Source organism: Hemicordylus capensis, chromosome 2, assembly GCF_027244095.1.
Source record: "Hemicordylus capensis ecotype Gifberg chromosome 2, rHemCap1.1.pri, whole genome shotgun sequence".
Taxonomy (NCBI): Eukaryota; Metazoa; Chordata; class Lepidosauria; order Squamata; family Cordylidae; genus Hemicordylus; species Hemicordylus capensis.
Window position 1 is genome coordinate 294,670,422 of NC_069658.1, and position 25,237 is coordinate 294,695,658.

The 25,237-nt window shown below is 44.3% G+C and overlaps 1 protein-coding gene across 2 annotated transcripts in view; it reads left to right on the forward strand.

Moving 5' to 3' along the window:
• Positions 1 to 90: 90 nt before the first annotated feature.
• LOC128343255 (cullin-associated NEDD8-dissociated protein 1-like) overlaps positions 91 to 25,237 on the forward strand; it is a 41,758-nt gene continuing 16,611 nt past the window's right edge. Inside the window, exons 1-8 of one of the 2 annotated variants that reach the window (XM_053292015.1) lie at positions 91 to 565; positions 1,876 to 1,980; positions 9,942 to 10,085; positions 14,345 to 14,499; positions 16,884 to 17,007; positions 17,848 to 18,104; positions 19,496 to 19,601; positions 20,729 to 20,877. In XM_053292015.1, coding sequence (XP_053147990.1) covers positions 1,913 to 1,980; positions 9,942 to 10,085; positions 14,345 to 14,499; positions 16,884 to 17,007; positions 17,848 to 18,104; positions 19,496 to 19,601; positions 20,729 to 20,877 — 1,003 coding nt within the window. In that variant the 5' untranslated portion in view covers positions 91 to 565; positions 1,876 to 1,912. Of the gene's footprint in view, positions 566 to 1,720; positions 1,981 to 9,941; positions 10,086 to 14,344; positions 14,500 to 16,883; positions 17,008 to 17,847; positions 18,105 to 19,495; positions 19,602 to 20,728; positions 20,878 to 25,237 lie in introns of those variants that run through there. The other variant, XM_053292014.1, reaches the window with a different exon arrangement.

Genomic DNA, 25,237 nt, shown 5'->3' on the forward strand with positions numbered 1-25,237 from the left:
TTGGTTAGTTTATCTCACCTCTCTCCCTACAGGGTGATGTCTCTGGAATTATCTCTCCCCCCCCCCCACACCCCTTCTGAGGAGTGTTATGGTTGAGGAGTGTTATGGGTGAACTCTCACAAACCTCTACACATTTACTCAAGAAATATAAGTCCCATTGAATTTAGTGGGGCTTACTCCAAGGAAATTGCTACCTAATGGCGCAGCGGGGAAGCAACCTGTCTAGAGAGCAGGAGGCTGTTGGTTCAAATCCCCTCTGATGTGTTTTTCAGAATATAGGAAACACCCATATCGGGCAGCAGCGATACAGGAAGGTGCTAAAAGACATCATCTCATACTGTGCGGGAGATGGTGATGGTAAACCCCTGCTGTATTCTACCAAAGACAATCACAGGGCTCTGTGGTCATCAGGAGTCGGCACCAACTCGATAGCACACTTTACCTTTACTCCAAGGAAAGTGTGCATAGGGTTGCAGCCTCCGTGAGCTTTGTTACTGAAAGTGAATTTGAACTCTTCCCGTCAAAACTTTTATCCAGTAAAGCAGATTAGCTCTCAAGAACAACAGTGAGTTAATGGTGAACTGATGTGTTTTGGTTGATCTTATTGTGTACTATGGATGTAGAATATTAATGAGTTTGAGTGTAAATCAAGTAAGCCAGATTAATATTGGATCCAAAGAGTAGAGTAGAAATATTTGATGCTTGCAGTCATTAAGCATTCCTTGTTTGACAGCTGTAAATGGTAACACAAACAAAACACTGAAAATATTGGAAAAGAAAAATCTCTGGGCAGGGATTGTGTACAGCCCAGTACCAGATAAGTATTAAATAGGTGCTATGCTAAAGAGCTAGTGTGATCCAGTGACTAGAGGGTCAGATTAGTTTTGCCTCTTCCATGGATTCATTGCGTTACCTTGGGAATTTCTGCTTCTTGTCTGTGAAATGGAAACCAACCCTACCAGACAAGGCTGTGGATGAGGGCAAAAGTACCTTGCAGCACTTTGCAAATTGACAGCCAGAATGTATGCAGAGTTAGGCATGCCTAAGCCTGTTTATGTCAGTGGGCATAGATCAGATGTGCCAGATGCCACATGGGATCAAGCTATACATGCTTTCTTAATGAGTTAATTTTAGGAACATAATAGGAAGCTGCATTTTCCATATAAGTATACATTTTCACCCCCCCCCCCCCAAATGCTGTTTTTGAATCAAGGTGAAAAATGTTTGGATTTTTTAAGATTGAAAGTGGGTTTTTTAATTAAATTAAAAGTGCTACCCAAACAATAAGTAGTAACAGCTGAAATTATATTTTGAGAAATTGGAGAATTTTTTTAGAGAGAAATACAGTAGATATTCAGGACAAACCTAGCAGCTGTCTTAAACAAGTGCTACTTTCACCTAACACCTCCTCCCCCTCCCCCACCCGGTGTTTTTTTAGTGGTGCCTCTATGGTGACTGGATCATTGTCACTCGATTGCAGTGTGTTAGCAAACACCTGCAGTTTGAACTGCAGCAGTAACTGTGTCGCCTCTAGGTTGGGGTAAAAAGAGCAGCTGCTGCCGCCGCCTTTTCCTTCGCTTGTAACTTGAGAGGCTGCAGATATCTGTCAGTAGGTGGCGCCCTTAGCTCAGCTGTAGTTGTGACTATAGGCTATATATATCCTATGATAACAGTGCAGGGGCTCAGCTTTTCCAGCGACTTCTAACCAGGGGAGGGGGCGGGGAGGGGGAAAAAAGAGAGGAAAAACACTACCCCAGTCTCACGGTGTCCCTCCTGTCGCCATATTCTCCATGCAGATTCCCAGCAGGCAGAACCCCTGCTTAGGGCAGCGACAAACTTCTACTCTTCCTTAATTTTAAATTTTTTTTTTAGCAGGCGAGGACAGATCACCTTCCAAGGCCAGCAATCCAAGATGACTAACATATCCTATCACATCTCCAATCTCCTGGAGAAGATGACATCCACCGACAAAGATTTTCGGTAGGACCCGGTCTTTAGTAGGGCTGTGTGTGTGAGAATTGCAAAGCCATGTTTTGAGGTTACTAAGGTGGTTTGTGTGTGAATTCCACTGTGAATTTTGCACGTGTGGGTATTTCTGAACCATTTAAAGATGGGAGGTTGAGAAGGAGTGGGGGATGTTTTTATATAATTGCAGCTAGAAAAGGGAAACCTTATATAGAAGGGAAGGATGTTAACTAAGGAGGATATGTACGTAGCTATAGTTAATATCCTGTATATCATAGGGGGAGGGGAGATGTAGCTTATAGGAAGGGGCAGGGCTGATAAAACATATGCAAAATTTACTGCAGCCCCCCTCCCCCATCAGGTGGGAAAGGAGAATATTGTGTTCTATATTTTATTTTGTGTCTCGCTGTAGCTAACATTATAATAACCTTTTATGTCCCTCCGAGGAAGAGATGCACTGCTAGACAGCTGCAGTCAGAAGAAAAAATCTTCCTAATCAGCTGTTACTGTCTGGAAGATGATTGGCTGCCTTCACTGTGTTGTTTAAGAAAAACAAATGTGACTTTAGTCTCCTAGAGGATCACAAGGTTGGGAGTAATGGTGATTAGAGTGGCTTGTTTGTGCTTATCAATTAAACCAAAGGGGATTTTAATCAACTGAATCAAATTTAAAACTGAAAGAAAATGCATTTTGACTTAAGCTGTAGAAGTATCAAGTAAAAATGAACTGTAGATGAGTACTGCATAATATTTGAAGGACTGACTATATGATTAAATGAGGTAAAAATTCAGCCCCCAAAGCTCAATCTACAAAACAATTAAACCAGAGTATGTAGATCTGCTGAAGCTGATAGAGTTAAAACTCTGAAATGAAGTTAACTGGAAGGAAATCCCTCTGGTTTCAATGGAATGTATGGCCTAAATTGGCTTAAATCCAGGCACTGTGACTCTGGTCTGTCCTGTTTGTAGTTTCAGCTTTTATAGGATCAATTATCCAGCACTTGAGAGGCACAAAATATAGGTTTTATGTTAATAAAAAAAAATTGGCTGACATCCAGACTAAATTACTCATGACTATTAGCTTTAATGTCAGCCATGATGAGAAATCAAGGTATTGTGGTTTAGATATGTTAACAATGTTGGGCTGTTAAGGTGTCTCATCAATTTTTGACACCAGTGGGATTTATACTGGAGTATCAATGATCAATTACTGGCAACAATTTTAAGATGTTTACATTCTAATGCAATTATGTCTTACAAAAATAAAACTTAGTTGATGTGCAATGCATTATCTTAGTGCCTGACCATATAATATAGTTTGCAAAAGAAATTGATTAAAGGTACTATGAATGTCCCTGGAATAGATCAGGGTTTTAGTATTTCAGTTGTGTATCAGAGTTAGTGGTGTTACAAAAGTTCACTAGAGAGAGGTTCTTTCTAATACTTGCACCCTAGTCTTGGTTACATTTATTTTTTATGTAAGACCATATATGGTGGCTCTGCTCCTACCTGGAGGGTCGTACTCAGAAGGTGGTGCTGGGGGATGCCTGCTCCACCCTTTGGCCTGTGAGGTGCCACAGGGATCTATTCTGTCCCCCATGCAGTTTAACATTTACATGAAACCTCTGGGAGAGGACATCCGTGGATGTGGGCTAAGGTGCCATCGGTATGGTGATGACACCCAGCTCTACCCATCTTTTAAGTCAGCAGACACCAGAGATGCAGTGGCTTCTCTGAACTGGGGCTTGGAGGCTGTTCTGGACTGGATGGGAGCAAACAAGCTGAAACTTAATCCAGATTAGATGGAAATGCTCTGTGTTGGTAAAACGGATCATCCGAGTAGTGAGGTAAATCTGGTCTTGGGCGAGGTCGCACTCCCTCTGAAAGACAAAGTCTGCAGCTTGGGGGTGTTTCTGGATCTGACGCTGTCCTTGGAGGCACAGGTGGTGGAGGTGTGCATGTGCAGAAGTCCCTGTTACCAATTACGGTTGGTACACCAGCTGTGACCCTACTTGGAGAAGTCTGACTTGACCTCAGTCACTCATGCTTTGGTAACATCCAGATTGGACTACTGCAATGCGCTCTATGCGGGGCTGCCCATGAGACAGTTCGGAAGCTTCAGCTTGTCCAGAATTTTGCTGCAAGGATGCTCATGGGCCCAAGTCGCTTCATGAGTATCATATCCATCCTTGGGGCCGGGGTACCTGTTGGACCGCATTCGCCCATATGAACCTGCCAGGGCCCTCCACTTGTAATCTCAGGGGCTGCTCAAGGCCCCACCACTAACAGATATCCAGTTGGTGGGGACTAGAGATGGGGCCTTTTCAGTTGTGGCCCCTCTGCTTTGAACACCCTCCCCAAAGAACTTTGCCATGTTCTCTCCCTCAGTGTTTTTTAAAACAACAACTGAAAACACATCTTTTAAATGAGGCTTTTTAATGTTCCATCTCTGTATATATCTGGTAGGTTCTTTAGTTTTTATAGTTCTCAGTTTTTAGCTTTTAAAATAACTATTAATTTAGAGCTTTTTAATAGAAAATTAATATTAAATGTGGTTTTAACTTGTTTAACTTAAATTAGGTTAATTTTGTTAGTCTTATTTTACTTTTACATTGTATCTTTTTATTAATGTTCTGAGTCGCCCCAAGCAATAGTGTGCTGGAGAAGCAGGGTATAAATATTTTAAATAAATAACTTTTTATAAGTAGGCCAAGGACATCATATTGGCACAGCAGTGAGGATTGGTAGTCCCTGTAAGGATCTGCTGCCATTGTCCAGTGTGACAATGATGACACTCAGCTCTGTCTTTCCTTGTCACAAGATGCTAGGGAGGCAGTGGATGTCCTGCAACTGGAGGCAGTGATGGGTTGGATGTGGGCTAACAAACTGAGATTGAATCTGGGCAAGACAGGTACTGTTGATCAGTAGGAGAGCCAATCGGGATGAGGAGATTCTACCGGTTCTGGATGTGCTTGCATTCCTCTTGAAAGAGCAAGTGTGCAGCTTGGAGGTACTGCTGGACCTGGCTTTGCTTTTGGAAGCTCAGGTGGAGACAGTGGCCAGGGGTGCCTTTGCACAGCTTTGGCTAGATCTGGCCACTGTTACCCAGATCTTAGTCACGTCACAGTTGGATTATTGTAGCATGCTCTACTTGGGGCTGCCCTTGAAGAATATTCAGAAACTGCTGCTAGTACAAAATGCGACAGCTTGGATGTTATCTGGAGGACCATTTTGAAAGAGCTACATTGGCTGCCAATCTTTCCGGGTCCAAGTCAAGGTGCTGGTTTTGACCTTTAAAGCCCTAAATGGTTTGGGCCCTGGATACCTGAGGGACCGCATGCTCCCAAGGGTTTCTGCCAACTCAACGAGGTCATCAGAGGGGGCCAGCTCCATGTGTCGACAATGAAGGAGACTTGCCTGTTATGCACACAGGACAGGGCCTTCTCAGTCATTGCCTCCAGACTTTGGAATGCTCTCCCAATGGGCCTCCGCTCCTCTGTCTCCATCACAGTTTTAAGAAAGCAAGTAAAATCTTGGCTTTTTACCCAGGCTTTTAAATGAGTATTTTGTTTGCTGCTCCTTTGTATCTTATGGTTATATTGTACATGTTTTTTAAACTTAGATTTGTAATTTTATATTCCATTTATTTCTTATTTTGTAGTTGTTATGGTTTTTTATTGTGTTTAAATGTTCTGTAAACCGTCTTGAGATTATTTTAATGAAAGGTAGTATCAAATCTAATAATAAATAAATGTGGAGCTAATGCATATATAGGCAGAGATGAAATTTAGAGCTAGTTATGACTTACCCTCCCCTAGACTTCTGAGCAACTGCAAAACCAGGTATATTGATGCCAACATCAATACTTGTTGAGGTCTCCAAAGAAAGCTAGTCATAACTAAGTCACCTTGAAATTAATGGGACTGAAATTGGTCACAACAAACTTTTGTCATTGTGCAGACTTGTTAGTCCTTACTAAGCACCATTAAAATCAATGAGACAGCTAGTCATGACTAATAACTAACTGGCAATGAGACTGACTGGGAAGCCAGCTACAGGGCAGTTGGGGCACTGGGCCCATGTGCATTCATTTCCATGCACTATTCTTGCAGGATGTGTGTTGCCCTTCTATTTATTCTCACTATGGAGTATGTATGGGAAGAGATATTTCCTTTTCTTCTTCCCTTCCCTTCTTTATATTGCAGCAGCAACCAGAGATAACACAGCCACCTAATCGCGTAGCGGGAAACTAGCTTGCCTAGGGAGCAAGAGGTTGCTGGTTCGAATCTCTGCTGGTATGTTTCCCAGACTATGGGAAACACCTATATTCGGCAGAAGCCATATAGGAAGATGCTGAAAGGCATCATCTCACACTGCGTGGGAGGAGGCAATGGTAAATCCCTCCTGTATTCTACCAAAGAAAATCACATGGCTCTGTGGTTGCCAGGAGTTGACACTGACTCGACGGCGCAACCTTTACCTTAAGGTCTGCACAACACATGGCCCACGAGGCCTTTTTCCTCCCCCTGCTGCAGAACTCCATGGTTTTTAAAAAATTATTCCAATTCCAGCCGTCGCATGGCTGAGGATGGCATCTGGGGGAGGGGGAGGGTTTGAGCTGGTAGTCCTTCTACCCTCCACCCCCAGCCAACAAAACCAGAGCAATGCCGTGGCCTGCTGTTTGGCCTGGTGTCTCTTCCCAGCTGTGAGGTGAGCCTGCGTAGTTAAGTCTCTTAACAGCACAGGTGCGCCTCGCAGTTGGGAAGAGATGTTTGGCCAAACGGCAGGCCACAGTGTCGCTCTGGTATTATCCGTTGCCGCTGGTGTGTGTGTGTTAGAAGAACTGCTGGCTCATCCCCTGCCCCCCAGCAGCCATCCCTAGCCATCCCCTTGGCCGTGCGGTGGCTGGAATTGGAATTAAAAACAAACAAACAGAGGTTCGCGGCAGGGGAATGCAAGCAGCAAGCAACGCGAGGTGCGGCGCGGTGGCTCTTTCCATCAATTTATTTTTAAACTTTCTCTCTCTCAAGCCAAACCTACCCCATCTCTTTGCATCTCTTTGCATCTCTCACTTTCTTTTAAAACTTTTTCTCTTTCTCTCTCCCTCTCTCTCCCCTCAAGCCCGCTCCATCTCCTTTTCCTTTTCTTATCCCCCCCCCTCTCTTCCTCTCTCTCTCTCTCTCAAGCTAAGCCTGCCCCATTCTTTCCCCATCTCACCTCTCTCTTTCCCTCATAAAAAGCCTGTGTGGTGAAGGATCAAAGTGTAATCAAAAATTAAGAGAAAAACTTCTCTAATTTTTTCCCTTAGAAGTGCTCCATGTTAAGTGTGATGATTTGGCAGAGGTGGAAAGGAAGAACAATGTATTTTGTACAGATTGTATTGTATTTATTTTATTAGAATTTTAATTCAATTTAAATTAATCTTGGCCTGCCAGAACTTCAAAAGTTAAATTTTGATTAAATGCATTTTAATTAATTTCACTTTAATCTGATTTAATTAATTGATTGATATTAAGTGTTACTTAATAATCAGCACCCTAAGAATTGACTTTGGTCCCCATGAGCCAAGTCACGTTCAGTTTCGGCCCACCAGATCATTTGAGTTGTGCACACCTGCCTTAACCAGAGAGAAGAAGAGAGATAGATAAGATAGATATCTAGATAGCTAGATAGGCATCGACTGCTTTGTTACCATCCCACACTTTGCTTTCTGTATAGTTTTCAAATAATGGAAAACCGATAAAGAAGCATTCTTATATGTTTCCTTGTTTGTTCCACTTCCTGTCACAAAGGAGAATATAGGCATGGGAGAGAAGAGAGGAGAAAGGGCAAGGTGACAATAGGAATAGATGCTGAACACACAGTGTGGATTGGGACAGCATAGGCCAACTACTGGAGATTCATAAGCTAGGTTTGGCCCTTGAGCAGCCAGTTGCTGATCATTCACATGGCAACCTCACTTGATGTTCAAAGGATGCCGCTCTTCTTGGTATACATTAGGGGCATAGCTACAGTTCAACAAGGCAGGATGGGCACACAATTGACCCTGGGCATTTGTCCCATTCCCTTGCCCGTCGACAAGGTGGCACCTTGTTCTTTGCTGTCCCCATCCTGTCTCTCTGAAGAAGACAACAGTAGGATGGGGCCCATTTTCATTTTTCGTCGCAGGGCCCTCTCCAACCTTGCTGCACCCTTGGTATACACCTTATGTGTGCGGTTGAAACCATGCAGATCTTAGGTTTGGTATGCCTAGCTCTGCTCCCTGTGCACAGTTCATTCACTTTACAACACATGTGATGCTCTTGCAAATAATACCCTTACTACGAACAACCTTCCTCCCCCACAGCCCCATTCCAGATATGTATAAAATCCTGCACCAACTCTCAATGCTAACATTAATCGCTGACTGGCAGCTTGGAAATCCTTCATATCTTAGCTTGCCAAGTATTAACAGCTCCCCATACCCTGTCCAAATAATATCGAATGGTACCAAACAAAGATAAAGAGTGCGTTAAACAGTGCTGTTTGGATGTCTAAAATTCCTAATGGGATTAAAGTGAGTTCAGTATTGGAAACTGTAGTCTGCACAGCAGTGGACCAGAGAATGTGTTCCTGGGGAAGAAGTACCTTGCTGGATAGATATTGGTATGCTTGGAGAGTGTGGACATTCTTAATACTGTATTAAGCACGGGTTGTTAAAAGTGCTGGCTCTGTGTCTGGTATAGAGCATTTGGATACGCTAGCAGCATTAGTGTTCCATTGATGAAGAGAAATATGTCTCATTCTCTTACTGTAAGCCCATCTCCTGAGAGCAGGTAGGAGGATAAATATAAGTATTCAGGCTAGTGAGGCTTCTGAGAGCTGCTTCACACTTCTATGCAGCAGCCTGGGTATGCCACTGTTCAGCGGGTGTTTGCTGAGGTAGACGGTTAAAGCATGAAGGGAACGTGTACCTCTCCAAAGGTGCAGCCACACATGACTTCTTGAGTTCTGGGGATGTGCAATTATGCGTCTATTTTGCGAACACTGCCATACCCAGACAGCTGGGTAAGCTGCCAAGCGGCTCTTTGGATAACGATGCAGTGTCTTCCTCCTTGTGTACTTCCGAAGAAGCAGGGGAGGTGGTGGTCAAAGTCCCCGCTCTGCATCTGAAGACTTGCAGAGGCAAGAGACACAGAAAAAGAGAAGCAAGGAATTATTCCAGTACTCTGAGCTGTAGTAAATTCATCCTTTCTTCTTATTTCCTTTGCATCCTAATAATTCTACAATGAACTATACACACATGCTTAATAGCATGAGCGCTGCTTCTGCATGGTATGTTCTCACACTGCAAGGACATTTGAATGACAGTGACATGGGTGGGGTTGATTGCATGAGTCTTCTCATGGAAATGCTCCTACACATACCTCTACAGGTGTTTTATCATGCTGAAGTGGTTTCCATAGTGTTGGATGTGCATATGAAGAGTCCTGGAGTGTCCAAAGAATCTAGAATAGTACTTACTCTTTTTCTTCCTTGGCCTGAGTGTCCTACATCGGCACAAGCAACTCTCTACATTACAGTCTCTGCACTGAACTCAATGAACTGTGTTGGTGTCATTCACAATGTACTACCTGCACAGATAACTGATCATCAACTGGTACTTTAGCATAACTGTAAGTACAGTTAAGCTGTGGCCAGTAGAAACAGGCGTATACATGTATGTACAATTTGTAGAGAAGATCAACTGAGGTTTTTTTAATGCTTTAAATTAAAGAAATCCTTGCTATCAAATGTCTCTAGTATTTGTATAGATAATGTGTTTCTGTTTACGCATTTAACTGCCAGGCAGGTTGTGGATTAGTACTGTTGGTAAATAATTGTTCATACGTGTACTCTCTGGGACTGTGATTTTTTTCATCTTCTACACTGGTGCCAACCATTATATATGGGCTCTGTGTTTACCAATTAGGCAGTCTATGGTTGATGTTCTTTCAGGTTTATGGCTACCAATGATCTGATGATGGAACTACAGAAAGATTCCATAAAGCTAGATGAAGATAGTGAGAAAAAAGTTGTCAAAATGCTCCTAAAATTGCTTGAAGATAAAAATGGGGAGGTGCAAAATCTGGCTGTCAAATGGTAAGACCCCTCTGCATTAACTATAATGGTGCTTTGCTTATAACCTAAGATGGGACTGTAAAGCCAAAATATGTATTAACATATTTTCTAAATGCCATGTCTTTTGGATTCTTTCTTGCTTGCTTGCTTGCTTTCATGCATCCCGTATTTTACACAATGCAGATTTAGTTTCTTATTTGTCTCCTTGCCCCTCCTAGCCCAGTTAATAGACATAACATTGGGTGGGGTGTTATGTTGTTGTGCATGCTTGCATATGTATGTACAGTGGGGCCTTTGTGCTTCGTGCATAAAGGCAGGAGGGATCCACCTGGAATGTCAAATGAGAGGAATATTTAACTTTGGGTTTAGTTTAACTTTCTGGTACTAAAGGCTGTTCTGGTGGTGGTGGTGGTGGGAATATAAAAAGTAACATTGGCAATTTTCTAGCTGTTTCTCCTTCTGGCTGTCCTGGCCTCTTTGGCCTTGGAGAACAGTGCCACCCACCCACAGAATCTCACTTTGCTCCTTCGTAATGCCAGATCAGTCCGGAATAAATCAGGAAAAAAAAAATCCATGATCTGATTCTGGATGAAGGAGCTGACCTGGTATGCATCACAGAGACTTGGTTGTGGGAGTGCCTGTGGACTATAAGAACAACATCTCCCTTATCGGGATCCTTGTTGAAGTTTCTGACCATATTGAATGGGTATACTTAAGTTTGGGATCAGGGATAGATGGGTGGTCTGTTGGTGTACTAATCACTCCGCTGCCCAACAGAGTCCCTAACTGAGCTAGTGAACTTGGTCTCGGACTTGGCGTTGGAGTCGCCCAGGCTTTATGGTGGTGGTGGGACTTCAATTTTCACTTTGGTACTAATCTATCTGGGGTAGCTCAGGAATTCATAGGAGCCATGACAACTATGGGCCTATCCCAAATGGTCTTGGGATCGACGCATGTTGCTGATCACACACTTGATCTGGTCTTTCACTGATCAGGGTGGTGTTCCATGAGTGGAGATTCCTGTGATTTCCCCATTTAATAGGATTCCAAGAAGTTCTGGAAGGATTTAGTGTTAGCTTTGCCAGTGATCCTGTTGATGTCATGGTGGAGAATTGAAACAGCAAACCCATAAGGGCAGTAGACAGGATCACTCCTAAGCATCCTCTCTGACCTCCTTCGAAGCTGGCCCCTTAGTATATGGAGGAAGATCTACAGGGCTGAAGCGGTGAGGTAGACGACTGGAGTGCAAGTGGATAAAGACTCTACTCGAATCCAACAGATTACAACATAGAGCACATTTGAAGACCTGTGCTTAAGCGATACGTGTGGCAGAGAAGCTATTCTTTTCTGCCCATATTGCATCCACAAGCTCATGCCCTGCTGAGTTGTTCAAGACTGTGAGAGGGCTAGTGTGTGCCCCTCCTGCCTCACATCAGAATTTGGAACTATCAGTTACCCTCTGTGACATTTTTAATGAGTTCTTTGAGGATAAAATCTCTCTTATTCGGGCCAACTTAGATTCAGATCCCACAATTACTGCAGTGTGACGCAGTGTCCAGCTACTCCTCTTATGTGCTTAGGCTGGCTCAGTTTCAGTATGTGACTCCTGAGGATGTGGACAAGCTTTTTAGAATGGTGCAGCCTACCACCTGTTCTCTTGACCCTTGCCCTACATTGCTTATACTATTAGGCAGGGCGGGGGGTTGTTGTAGAAGGCCTGGTAGAAATTATAGATGCTTCTCTGAGGGAGGGCAGGATGCCTCCTTGTCTTTAGGAGGAAATTAGACCTCTTCTGAAGAAGCCTGCATTGGATCCCTCAGAGTTAGGCCTGTATCTAACCTTCTGTGGCTGGGATGAGCAGGTGATGGCCTCTCAGCTCCAGGCAGTCTTGGAGGAAACTCCAAGACCCATTTCAAATTGGCTTTTGGGTGGCTATGGGGTGGAAATTGCCTTGGTTAGCCTGATAGATGACTTCCAATTGGGAGTTGACAGAAGGATTGTGACTCTGTTGGTTCTTTTGGCTCTCTTGGTGGCTTTCAATACTATTGACCATAGTATCCTTCTGGAGTGTCTCAGGGGGTTGTGGGTGGGAGGCACTGCTTTGCAGTGGTTCTGCTCTTATCTGTCAGGCAGATTCCAGATGGTGTCTGTTGGAGACTGCTGTTGGAGGCTGTTGGAGACTGCTGCAACTTTTGTATGGTGTCCCCCAGGGCTCCATATTGTCTCCAACATTGCTTAACATCTACATGAAACTGCTGGGAGAGATCATCAGGAGATTTGGTGCAGGGTATTATCCATATGCTGAGGACACCCAAATCTATTTCTCAATGTCATCCAATTGGGAGGAGGCATAACCTCTCCAAATGCCTCCCTAGAGATGGTAATGGGCTGGATGAGGGATAACAAACTGAGACTGAATCCAGATAAAATTGAGGTACTTATTGTGTGGGGTCAGAACTTGGGAGAAAATCTTGATCTGCTGGTTCTGAATGGGGTCAGACTTCTCCGGAAGGAACAGGTACACAGTTTGGGAGTGCTTCTGGAACCAAACCTCTCCTTGGTGTCCCAGGTTGAGGCGATGGCCAGAGGTGCTTTCTGTCAGCTTCAACTGATAAGCCAGCAGCATCCGTTTCTTGAGATCAACGGCCTCACAACAGTGGTACATATGCTGGTAACCTCCACACTTGACTACTGCAATGTGCTCTCTTTGGGGCTGTCTTTGTATGTAGTCCTGAAACTTTAGTTGGTACAGAATATGGCAGTCAGGTTGGTTTCTGGCTCATCTTGGAGAGACCCTATTACTCCTGTATTGAAAGAGCTATACCAGCTGTTGATAAGTTTCTGGGCAAAATACAAGGTGCTGGTTATAACCTACAAAAGCCCTACAGAGCTTAGGCTCTGGGTATTTAAGAGAATGTCTTCTTTGCCTTGAGCCCCACTGCTCATTGAGATAATCCGGAAAGGTTCGTCTGCAGTTGCCACCAGCTTGTCTGGTGGCTACTCAGGGATAGTGGTGTGCACGGAACCACGGAGGTGCGGTCCAGCACTGGGGTGTGTGTGTCTAGCTTTAAGGACGGGGGGGGGTAGTACTTACCCCTCCCACCGCTCTTCTCCCTCTGGCGCTGCAGTTAAAAGTGAAGTTTTGGGGGCGGCAGCGTTCCTCCCTGCCACACCTGCCCCCGTCGTTGCCTGGAAGTAGAGTAACGTACCAGCACGCATGCGCCCGTTGCTGCCGTGCGTGTGTGCGCCGCACATGTCACATGCAGCGTGTGTGTGACGTGTGTGGCGCGCTCGCATGGCAGCGACGGGCGCATGCCTGCTGGTACGTTACTCTACTTCCAGGCAACGATGGGGGCAGGGGTGGCAGGGAGGAACGCTGCCGCCCCCCAAACTTCACTTTTAACTGCAGCGCCGGAGGGGGAAGAGCGGCGGGAGGGGTAAGTACTACCCCCCGCCCTTAAAGCTAGACCCCCCCCAGTGCCGGACTGGCCAGGTTCTGAACTGGTTCGGAGGCCTCTAACATGGCCTCCGGACTGGTTCGTGCACACCACTACTCAGGGATGGGCCTTCTGCTGCTGCCCTGAGGCTTTGGAATGCACTCCCTGTTGAAATAAGAGCCTTCCCATCTCTGACAACTATTAAAATGTCAGTCAAGACACATTTGTTCACCCAGACTTTTAATTAGATTTACAGTTTTAACATTGTGTTAAATTTTAAATTGTTTTAGTGTGTTAATGTTTTAATTTGTATTGTATTTATTGCAAACTGTCCAGAGGCATAGTTTTTGGTTGGTGTATAAATATGATAGATAAATAAATAAAATCTTGGTCTTCTTCCGCCTCTTTCCTAACATATACTTTTTGGCTGAGAGGTAGCATTGCAAAGGATGAGTCAATTAAAAGGAAATGGGCTGTACTTAGGGCTGAAAATCTGAAATTCAAAGAGCATTTAAGATTTTCCCCCAATTAAAAAAATCAAATTTTGAAGACTATTTCAGGGTTTTTCACAGGGAGAAATTTAAATCGAAATAATTTGAAAGTCATTTCTTCCAAGATAAAACTTTGCAGAATGTTCTCTCTTGGTTTTTCCACAGCACTTGGTGCCATCTCCAAATGCTACCTTGTAAAATGGTGTCTCACAGCTGAGAGGTGCTATTGCAAGTCAGCGGGGCGGGGGAGCCATTGGAAGGGGAAGAGTTTGTGTAGTCTCCTTCACATTGTCATCTCCCAAGCCCTGTCTGGTGAAGCTCTTTTCTTCATGGTTTTTTCCCCCTCTTGTAGTTTGGGCCCTTTGGTGAGCAAAGTGAAAGAATATCAGGTGGAAACTATTGTTGATACACTATGTACAAACATGTTATCGGATAAGGAACAACTCCGGGATATCTCTAGTATTGGGCTAAAGACGGTCATTTCTGAGTTGCCGCCTCCATCTACAGGTAAAAAGACTGTCCTCTCATTTACATAAAGAGGAAGGATCTTTCCTTTTTGCCAATTCCTCTTCCAGATGTTATCAGTTATTGGAATATCACTTTTTTGTTTTGTTTTAAAATGAGATTTGTACTGGGACTTAATGCAAATTTCATCACTCCCTAGTGGAAATAAAAATGGAAGCATTTTGAGTGAAATCCAAGTGTTGCAAATAAATTCCGACTTTGCTCAAAATAATAAACTACAATGAATTGCTTTACTAATGGTCCAGTTCATGTCTGCAGAAGCTCCACAATTTTAGATCCTTTTCTACCACTGTACACAGAGGTTATTGTCCTTGCCAAGCACTCTTATTACATCCAGTTTCTACAAACACGGAATTAGAAAGGTGATTTGTGGGATGTCCAGTAAACACCATATCGGATGACGTAGGCTGTTGCCTGAGAAAGCTCAAACCATGAAAAATAATTTTTCAAGTCACTTTTCTTTTTTTGGTCCACTTTTAAAATACATTTCTTTCTTCCTCTCATGTAGGTAGTTGGCTTGTGAAAACAAGGGTGAGCTGAGATCATGGCAATGCAGTTGCTGCAAATGTATCTGTGTCCTGTCCTGCAGCCAGGGTTGCAGAACCCCAGATAGCTCCAAGTGAGCAACCTGTCCTGTTCGGACAAGCGACAGAGCTGAATGGCGTCTTAAATGCCTCTAGGCTCGGACTACCCCTCCAAGGCTCTTCCTCCCTGCCTAGAGGTTTAAAGGGGCAGTCCTCTGGCCTGGAGTTCAGCATTTCTCTTCCACATCATCCGCTCCCTCCTGGTGCTGGCACTGGTTTGCAAGCTTTGCGGGGAGCACATGGTACTTGGTGTAGAAGAGTTTGTTAGGGAGATCAGGCCCAAATTATTTCATTAGGACTACTTTTAGGTAAATCTACTTAGCATGGTAACCTAAAGGTATAATCTTATGGGGTTGTATTATTGAATATGTGGTCAGGATGAAGAGTCATGGCTACAGCTCTGGCAGAACACACAGTCTGTGGCATTACAAGCAGGCCAAGGATGTCACGTTGGCACAGCAGTGAGAACTGGTGGGCCTGTGTTAGGATCTGCTGCCATTGTTAGATATGGAGTCACTGCATAATTAGAAAGGGATGAGATATTGGCCCGGTATGACTTACCCTTTCTATGTTATCTTTCTGTTTTAATTGCATTTTTAAAATTGCTTATTTTTGCAAAAAGCTGAGCCCAAGCAAATTTACCCTGATACAGGAAAGTGGGAAACTAGCAGATCTTTGTACGCCAATGTTGCCCTTTTAGCAACTGTCCCTCCCCAATTTGCCATCAGCACTGATCACTTGCTAAACAGGGTGGGAGGCAAAGGGGACACTTGGACCAAATCTGGCACCCACTCGCTCTTTCCTAACATGCCATTGGCAGTGATAATTTGTTTAGCACGGTGGTTGCCAATCTATGGTACTCCAGCTGTAGCTGAACTACAACTCCCATCATCCCCAGCTACAATTTATTGTGGCTGGAATACCACAGGTTGGGAACTGCTGGTTTAGCATGTGTGATACAGGGGGCATCAAATGTTCCTTCCGGTTCCTTCCTCTCTCCTGTCCACCAGGCACATACTGTAAACAGAGTGTGTGTATGTGCATGTGTGCTGGTGTTAGCGGTTATCTGTGAGTTCACTTATGGGTCACTTACACTGGATTGGGACTCTTTTCTGGACTTGTATTAGAGTCCATTATTGTACCCCATGAACCTGTTTTTAATAGGCAAAGTTAGCAAGTTCTATGTTTCAGGGCCTGCTTCATATAGCCATAATTGTACAGCTTTTGGTCAGTGTATTTCCCAGTGGAAATACAGCCTTTTTGTTGATGAGAATTTACTATGGGTACTCTTTCATGGAATTGAGAGCTTACTTGGGCAGGAAGCTGCAAAAGCTTTGCTTAATTTGTCTAGTTTTGTTCCAGTTCTTCAACATAACAGTTGAAGAATTAAATTATTTTTACAGGCTCTGGGTGTGAGAGTAAGACAGGTTCTGGCTGGGGGGATTAGGTAGGATCAGGATGTAGGAAGGATTTGAAGCAATGCAGCAGATACAGACCTCACTCACTCTTGACCCATTTGAAGCCCTGCACCATAATTTTATTTGTCTTTCTGAGCTTTTGGCAGACATTTCCCATGAGTTGAAAGACTTTTTGCTGAAACTGCAGGGGCCAGGACTTACACTGTGTGATACTTAGAGACACACATAATCTAAGTAGCTTTCCTCTGTCCTTTTGCCACCTGCTGTGAATACTCTATATCTTGCACTGTTAGTCCACTTCTTTTGTCTGAGCAATGCTGTAAGGAAGATCTTTGGCAAACCCTTCATTCTGGTTCCCCCATAGGTTCCACTATGACCGCCAATGTATGCAAAAAGATCACAGCCCAGCTGACTGGAGCCATTGGAAAACAAGAAGATGTGTCCGTGCAGCTTGAAGCTCTTGACATCTTGTCAGATATTTTGAGCAGGTACAACAAGAGTTCCTTTCAAAATCCTGCATAGTAGTTTGCATCTGCAGCTTACTAAACAAAGCTTTCATGAGTTTTTAAATAAGTGTTTTCATGGCTGTGGTATTATAACAGATAGATCACCATGGTAGGATATGGGGAGACTGGTTCAAGTTCCTGTTTGACTACAAAGTGAATCCTTGGTGTTTGGTTATTGTCACCATGTTTTGGTGGTGAAAAATTGTCTCAATGCTGAGATGTGAGATAAAGTGAAATGAGGATATATTTTTACCTCACTGGATCCCTTAGGATATGGTAGGGAAGAAACTTTAATATGAACTGCCCTAGTAATATGGTTTTATGAGGGCAAAATTGCACAGCACTTTAAGCATGAGCAACTGGGTGCTTTTGGTGGGGGCTCTATCTGCGTTGGGACCATGGTGGTGAAGTCCTTGTGCTACTGTCCCAATCTGGATAACATGTGCTATCTTGCATGTGCTATCTTGCAAATAAAAACGATCACGTAATTACATCACATATGCTTAAAGTACTGTGTAATTTGGCTCTCAGAAGCATTTGAATATTGTAACCTTTTATTTTTGTGTCATCCTGTTAAGGTGTATTATTTCTGAATCACCTAAGTGAATGATAGATATCTATCGTAAAATCTTATTTAGTAGAATATGTGTAAATTCTGTTCTTTGTGTAAAAAGATGGCGGGGGAGCACCAAAATCATCATGTTAGTTAGGAAAGCCTTTTGTTAACACCCTACATTAACTCTGTAGAATGCAGCACAGCATCTCCACTTGGAGAGCGTTTCTGTTGAGTGTGTCTTCTGTGTCTCTTGCCCATGGCTGCAGGTTAGGGGGGACTCTCTACTCCTTCCATTCCTCCATCTTGAACTGCCTCCTTCCTCAGCTCACAAGCCCCAGGTTAGCTGTGCGGAAAAGGGCTATCATTGCTCTGGGTCACCTGGTCTTGACTTGCAATGGAAACATCTTTGCCGAGCTTATGGAGCACCTATTAGCAGAGCTGAAGAGGAACAATTCCACTTCAACCACAAGAACATATATCCAGTGCATTGCTGGTATCAGCAGGCAGGCTGGGCACCGCATAGGTAAATTGTGTGTGGTGCTTTTGGTCATTTAGACTTCTGTTTTGCAAAAATACACCAGTATGTTTTGAACATATCGTACCTTGTGTTCTGTCATAGTTTCGAGATCTCTGCTCAGACCTGTTTTATTTCTTAAATTGAATATTTACCTTACTCAATTCCTGTTTTTCTCAAGAAGCAGAATTTTTGGCTGCTGTATATTCGTGAGTTTGCATGGACTTGGCGCTCGAACCTTTAAAACACCCAGTCTTGAACTTTGGTCTTGGGATATTGGCTCTTTTTATTTCAGACTGATGAAGTTCTGTGTTTTGCTATTCTTGAAAAGCAGGTGATACTTAAGGTGTTCTTTCCAGCTATGCTTTGTAAAAACAGAAAAAAAATGGTACTGTAGTACATCTTTATAACCATAAAACCCTATAGGAAAATAGGAAACTGCCATATACTGAGTCAGACCATTGGTCCATCTAGCTCAATATTGTCTACCCAGACTGGCAGTGGCTTCTCCAAGGTTGCAGACAGGAATCTGTCTCAGCCCTATCTTGGAGATGCCAGGGAGGGAACTTGGAACCTAGATGCTCTTCCCAGAGTGGCTCCATCCCCTGAGGGGAATATCTTGCAGTGCTCACACTTCTAGTCTCTCATTCGAATGCAACCAGGGCAGACCCTGCTTAGCTAAGGGGACAAGTCATGCTTGCTACCACAAGACCAGCTCTCCATTCCAGTGCCCTCTATTTTTTTTTTTTTGCCTTATACTTTTTATTTAGTTTTCACAACACAAAAGGACAAACACAAATGATACAAACACTCACAATAAAGACTTCCATCTCATCATTGGAACAAGTGTTGTTAACAATGACCGGATCTTGCCTATAGATTAAACATTCTCTCCCCAGTAATTCATATAGAAAACAACTTTGGGGTGTTTTTGAAACATTTGTTGTTAGCCCTCAAAAGCCTGACAAAAATCCATTTTGTGATGTATTTTTAAATAGACAAGAAGAGGGTCCCATTCTTTTTAAAATTCTTCAAATTTATTTCTTAGTAGTGATGTTAATTTCACCATTTCTGCCAATTCTAGTACTTTAAGAATCCAATCCTCTTTAGATGGGCATTGCCAGTGCCCTCTGTTTGAGGCAATGGAACACACGAATGGCATGGTAACTGGTCTTTGACTCAACCAAGCGAGCCTAAATGGGTAGGATGGTCCTTTAAAAAAGAGAGTGTGTGTATTTAGTCACACTCTTACCTGTGATTCTTGATTGTCTCTTATGGGATTGAGCAGGTGCTGGGATTGAGCAGAAACACCCAGTTTCAGCATTGCTATAGCATCATGTTGCTCTCAAACCACTTCCTGGGCCTGGTGGTTTGCCCTGATGGTTTGCTCTGTCTTCCAGGAGACTATCTGGAGAAGATGATCCCATTAATAGTTCAATATTGCAATGTTGAGGATGACGAGTTGAGGGAATACTGCTTCCAGGCCTTTGAGTCTTTTTTGAGAAGGTTTGTACCCTTTATCATGGTCTGGCTTTCTGGGGCAGGCAGGGCCATAAAGCTATTCTTGTGTGGATGGGGAAAGGGTCTAGCCTTGTCTTAGCTGCTGCCCATGTTAGCAACAAAAATCTGTTAAATTCTGAGTATGTTTGATTATTGTTAAGAGTGCTGCTGCTTGGCAGTCCTTCAGTGATGTTTTCAAGATGACTGGTCAACTCATTCCACAAATGAGATCTTTTGAGAAATGGCAGGGATAAAACTGTAATACATATTACATAATGGCTTCTCTATGGGATGTAACCATACCTGCTGGAGGCGGGCCTGCCACTGAATTGCAGAATTAACCCCATGTCATTTTAGAATTGAGATTTTTATTTGCAAAATTTCAGAGTTATTGAAAGGGGTCCTGTTCAGTGGCTTTGGAATTGTGAAAATAAAAATTAATTCTGCGATTGACATCCTTGACATAACTGGGATAGTTGAGAAACTCGCTTTTCAGCATTGTTAATGTAAGTCGTAGGTGCTTTCTATTTATTAATTTTTAGTTAAAAGTAAATAGAATGGAGTGGATGTCTGTCTGTAAGAATGGCAGGACTGCCTCCTTCAAGGTGGGAGGAGATAATATGACTTTAATCGTTGTTAAGGAGATGTATAGCAGGTGCAACCTCTTGTCCTACTGCTTTGATTCTGGAGTCATGCAGTGTGGAATCTAGTATCGGGCCTACATTATAGTTTCTTGAAAATTTGAGTTTTCAGATTTATTTCAGTCATTTGCATGCATGTTCTTTTGTGTACATTGTTCTCTGCCTTTAATTTAAAATGAATGGAAAACACGTGGTGGTGGTGGTGGTGGGGACCTCGATGTTTGCATTTCAGACCCCGTCCTTGTCAACCATCCCTGGATCACAGTGAATGTTTTGGAAGGTATATCAAAGTTATGAAACTGTGGAATAGGTTGTAGCAAGCCTTGGGATTGCTAGGCTGGAGCAATTTACTGATTACTTGTTTAGAAAATACTGTTTATCGATTTATTCATTCATTTATATACTGCCTGATAAGTGTTTTCCCTAGGCAATGTACATAATTTAAAATTAGATATTTTCCCCTACTAATGTGAAATTATTCTATTTCTGAAGGTGTCCCAAAGAAATTGGCCCTCACCTTCCTAGTGTGACAGGATTGTGCCTCAAGTATATCACTTATGATCCAAACTACAACTATGACAATGAGGAGGAGGATGAAGAAGAAATGATGGAAACTGAAAATGGCGAGGAAGAGGAACAAGGTGCCACATGCTCTGGATAGTGAAGATAATATACAGAGGAGCCAGGTCCCCTCTGCCGGTAGCTCAGACAGTCCTTTTGACCCTTTCTGCCTTTCTTGAGTCAACCAGACAGGAGGCTGTTGTGGAGACTTTACTTCCCCTGGCCAATAGAACATCAAAGTGATGAACATCAATATGATGTTCATAAAACCTACTTGTGTTGAATTTGGAAACATCTATGGAGGGGTGGGGGGTAGAACTTGCATAACAAAGATTAATGTCCTGCCAGCTCTTTGACCTTGGGGAGCAGTGCCGACACCCTTGGAACCTCACTTTGCTCCTCTGTAATGCCTGGTTGGTCCAGAACAAATCAGAAACCAACCATGATCTGATTCTGGATGAAGGTGCCAACCTGGTATGTATTACAGAGACCTGGTTGGGGAAGGCTGGTGGTCCCAAAGTCTGGTCCCAGCTTCTTCCTCCAAGGTACTCTGTTGAGGAGTGGGTGAGGAACCGTGGGCGGCGAGGTGGAGTGGCTGTGGTTTATAAGAATAATATCTCCCTTACCAGGATCTCGGTTGAAGTGTCAGACCATATTGAATGTGTATACTTAAGTTTGGGGACCAGGGATAGACTTGGACTTCTGTTGGTATACCGATCACCCTGCTGCTCAACAGAGTCCCTAACTGAGCTGACGGACTTGGTCTCGGGCTTGGTGTTGGAGTCCCCCAGGTTTGTGGTGCTGGGGGACTTGAATGTTCATTTTGGGACCAATTTGTCCGAGGCGGCTCAGGAGTTCATAGCGGCCATGACAACTATGGGCTTATCCCAAGTGGTCTCGGGACTGACGCTGATGATGATGATGATGGTGATGATTATGATGATGATTATTAATTCGATTTCTATACTGCCCTTCCAAAAATTGCTCAGGGCGGTTTACACAGAGAAATAATAAATAGGATGGCTCCCTGTCCCCAAAGGGCTCACATTCTAAAAAGAAACACAAGATAGACACCAGCAACAGTCACTGGAGGTACTGTGCTGGGGGTGGATAGGGCCAGTTACTCTCCCCCTGCTAAATAAAGAGAATCACCACGATAAAAGGTGCCTCTTTGCCCAGTTAGCAGGGGATAACCATTGTGACCATTGCTGGTCACACGCTTGATTTGGTCTTTCACTCTGATCAGGGTGCTGTTCCGTGGGTGGGGACTCCTGTGATTTCTCCATTGTCATGGGCGTACCACCATCTGATTAAGGTTGGACTCGCAATCACTTCCTACCTTCGCAGGGGTGAGGGGCCTATTATGATAGTCCACCCGAGAAGGTTATTGGATCCAATAGGATTTCAAGAAGCCTTGGAGGGATTTAGTGTTGGCTCTGCTGGCGATCCTATTGATGCTCTGGTGGTAACTGGAACAGCAAACTCACCGGGGCAGTAGACATGATTGCTCCTAAGCATCCTCTTCGACCTGCTTCAAAATTGGCCCCTTGGTATACGGAAGAACTACGGGGGCTGAAGTGGCGAGGTAGATGACTAGAGCACAAGTGGAGAAAGACTCAACTCTAATCTGACAGATTGCAACATAGAGCTCATTTGAAGATCTATGCTCAGGCGATATGTGCAGCAAAGAAGTGATTCTTTTCTGCCCGTATTGCATCCACAAGTTCATGTCTGGTGGAGTTGTTCAGGGTTATGAGAGGGCTAGTATGTGCCCCTCCTCCCTCGAATCAGAATCTGGAACCATCGATAACCTGCTGTGATGTGTTTAATAGATTCTTTGGGGGGGGAAATCTCTCGTGTTCAGGCTGACTTAGACTCCGTCTCCACAATTACTTCTGTGTCTGATGTGGAGGTGTCCAGCGACTCTTCTTGTGAGGTTAAATTGGATCAGTTTCAGTTTGTGACTTCTGAGGATGTGGATGAGCTGATTGGAACAGTGCAAACTACCACCTGTTCTCTTGTCCCTTGCCCAACATGGCTTATACAATCTGGCAGGGGGGTTGTTGTAGAAGTCCTGGTAGAGATTATAAATGCGTCTCTGAGGATGCCTCCTTGACTTAAGGAGGCAATTATTGGACCACTTCTGAGGAAACCTGCGTTGGATCCCTCAGAGTTGAGCAACTACAGGCCTGTCTCCAACCTTCCGTGGCTGGGCAAAGTAATTGAGTGGGTGATGGCCTCCCAGCTCCAGGCAGTCTTGGAGGAAACTGATAATCTAGACAAATTTCAAACTGACTTTCGGGGTGGAGACTGCCTTGGTCAGCCTGATGGATGATCTGCAATTGGGAATTGACAAAGGAAGTGTGACTCTGTTGGTCCTTTTGGACCTCTCAGCGGCTTTCGATACTATAGACCATAGTATCCTTCTGGAGCGTCTCAGGGGGTTGGGAGTGGGAGGCACTGCTTTGAGGTGGTTCCACTCCTACCTCTCAGGCAGGTTGCAGATGGTGTCCCTTGGAGACTGTTGTTCTTCAAAATCTGAACTTCAAAATCTGAACTTTTGTATGGTGTCCTTCAGGGCTCTGTATTGTCTCCGATGTTGTTTAACATCTACATGAAACCACTGGGAGAGATCATCACCTACCATGCCCATGAGAGATCATGCCCTACCCACATAGCGGGACATACTCTGGATCTGGTTTTTGCTGACTGGGGAATTTGAGATAACTCCCTTGTCATGGACAGATCATCATTTGGTGGGGTTTAGTCTGACTGCTCCGACTGCTCTCTGCAGGGGTGGTGGACCGATTAGAATTTTATGTATGTATGTTTTTATTTTATTTTATTTTATTTTATTTATTAAAACATTTTTATACCGCCCAAGACTTACATTTCTGGGCGGTTTGCAACAGAATAAAACCAAAATAAAGCATTTGTTAAGACAAATGCACTTAACAAACAAAGCATTTGTTAAGACAAAAATGGCGGGGTGGGGATCCGCCCCCAGATGCTTATGGATCCGCTTGGATTCCAGAAGGCCCTTGAGGAGTTTCCAGTGTCCAGAGCTGGTGACCCTGTCGAGGCCCTGGTTGATCTCTGGAATGGAGAGATGGCCCGGGCTGTTGACACGGTTGCTCCTAAACGCTCTCTCCGGCTTGGTGGAGCCCATTCGGCTCCTTGGTTTTCCTCAGAGCTTAGGGCGATGAAACAACTCGGGTGACAGCTGGAACGACGCTGGAGGAAGAGTCGTGAAGAATCCAACCGAACATGGGCTAGAGCCCATTTTAGGGACTACTCTGTGGCGGTGGGCGCGGCGAAGAAATGCTTTTTCTCCACCTCCATTGCTTCTGCTCAGTGCAGACCGGCGGAGCTGTTTCGTGTAGCTAAGACATTGCTGCACACATCCCCCCAGGTAATGGGGGAGGAACCATCCACAGCCCGCTGTGATCAGTTTGCGTGTCGCTTTGCGGATAAAGTCGCTCGCATCCTTGCTGATTTGGACTCCAGAGTTTTGGCAGTTCCGGCAGATGTGCCTCTGGTACCATCTGGTTCTATTGTGTTGGATTTTTTTCAGTTGGTGCAGCCTGAGGATGTGGACAAGATCCTGGGCAGTGTGCGGGCGACATCATGTGCTCTTGACCCCTGTCCCTCATGGCTAATAAAAGCTGCCAGGGAGGGGGCAGGTAGATGGTTGGAGGTGATTATAAATGCCTCATTAAGGGAGGGCAAGATGCCATCGTGCCTCAAGGAGGCGATGGTAAGATCATTATTTAAAAAGCCCTCCCTTGATTCCTCCAACCTGGACAAATCTAGACCGGTCTCTAACCTGCCCTTTTTGGGCAAGGTGATAGAGTGTGTGGTGGCGTCCCAGCTGCAGAGGGTCTTGGATGATATGGATTATCTGGACCCTTTTCCATCTGGCTTCCGCCCTGGATATGGGACTGAGACTGCCTTGGTCACGCTAGTGGATGACCTATGCTGGGAACTAGACAGGGGGAGTGCGTCCCTGTTGGTTCTGCTGGACCTCTTGGCAGCGTTCGATACCATCGACCATGGTATCCTTCTGGGCTGCCTCTTGAGTATGGGAATAGGAGGTACTGTCTTGCAGTGGTTCCGGTCCTTTCTTGGAGGGAGGGTCCACAAGGTGGTGCTGGGGGACTACTGCTCGGCTCCGTGGCCATTGGCCTGTGGGGTCCCGCAGGGTTCAGTCTTGTCCCCCATGCTGTTTAACATTTACATGAAACCGCTGGGAGAGGTCATCCGGGGACTTGGACTGAATTGTCAGCAATATGTGGATGACACTCAGCTCTATCTCTCTTTGTCACCTGATCCTAGGGAGGCAGTGGATGTCCTGAATCGGGGGCTGGAGGCCATGATGGGTTGGATGTGGGCTAATAAACTGAAATTGAATCTGGACAAGATGGAGGTAATGTTGGTCAG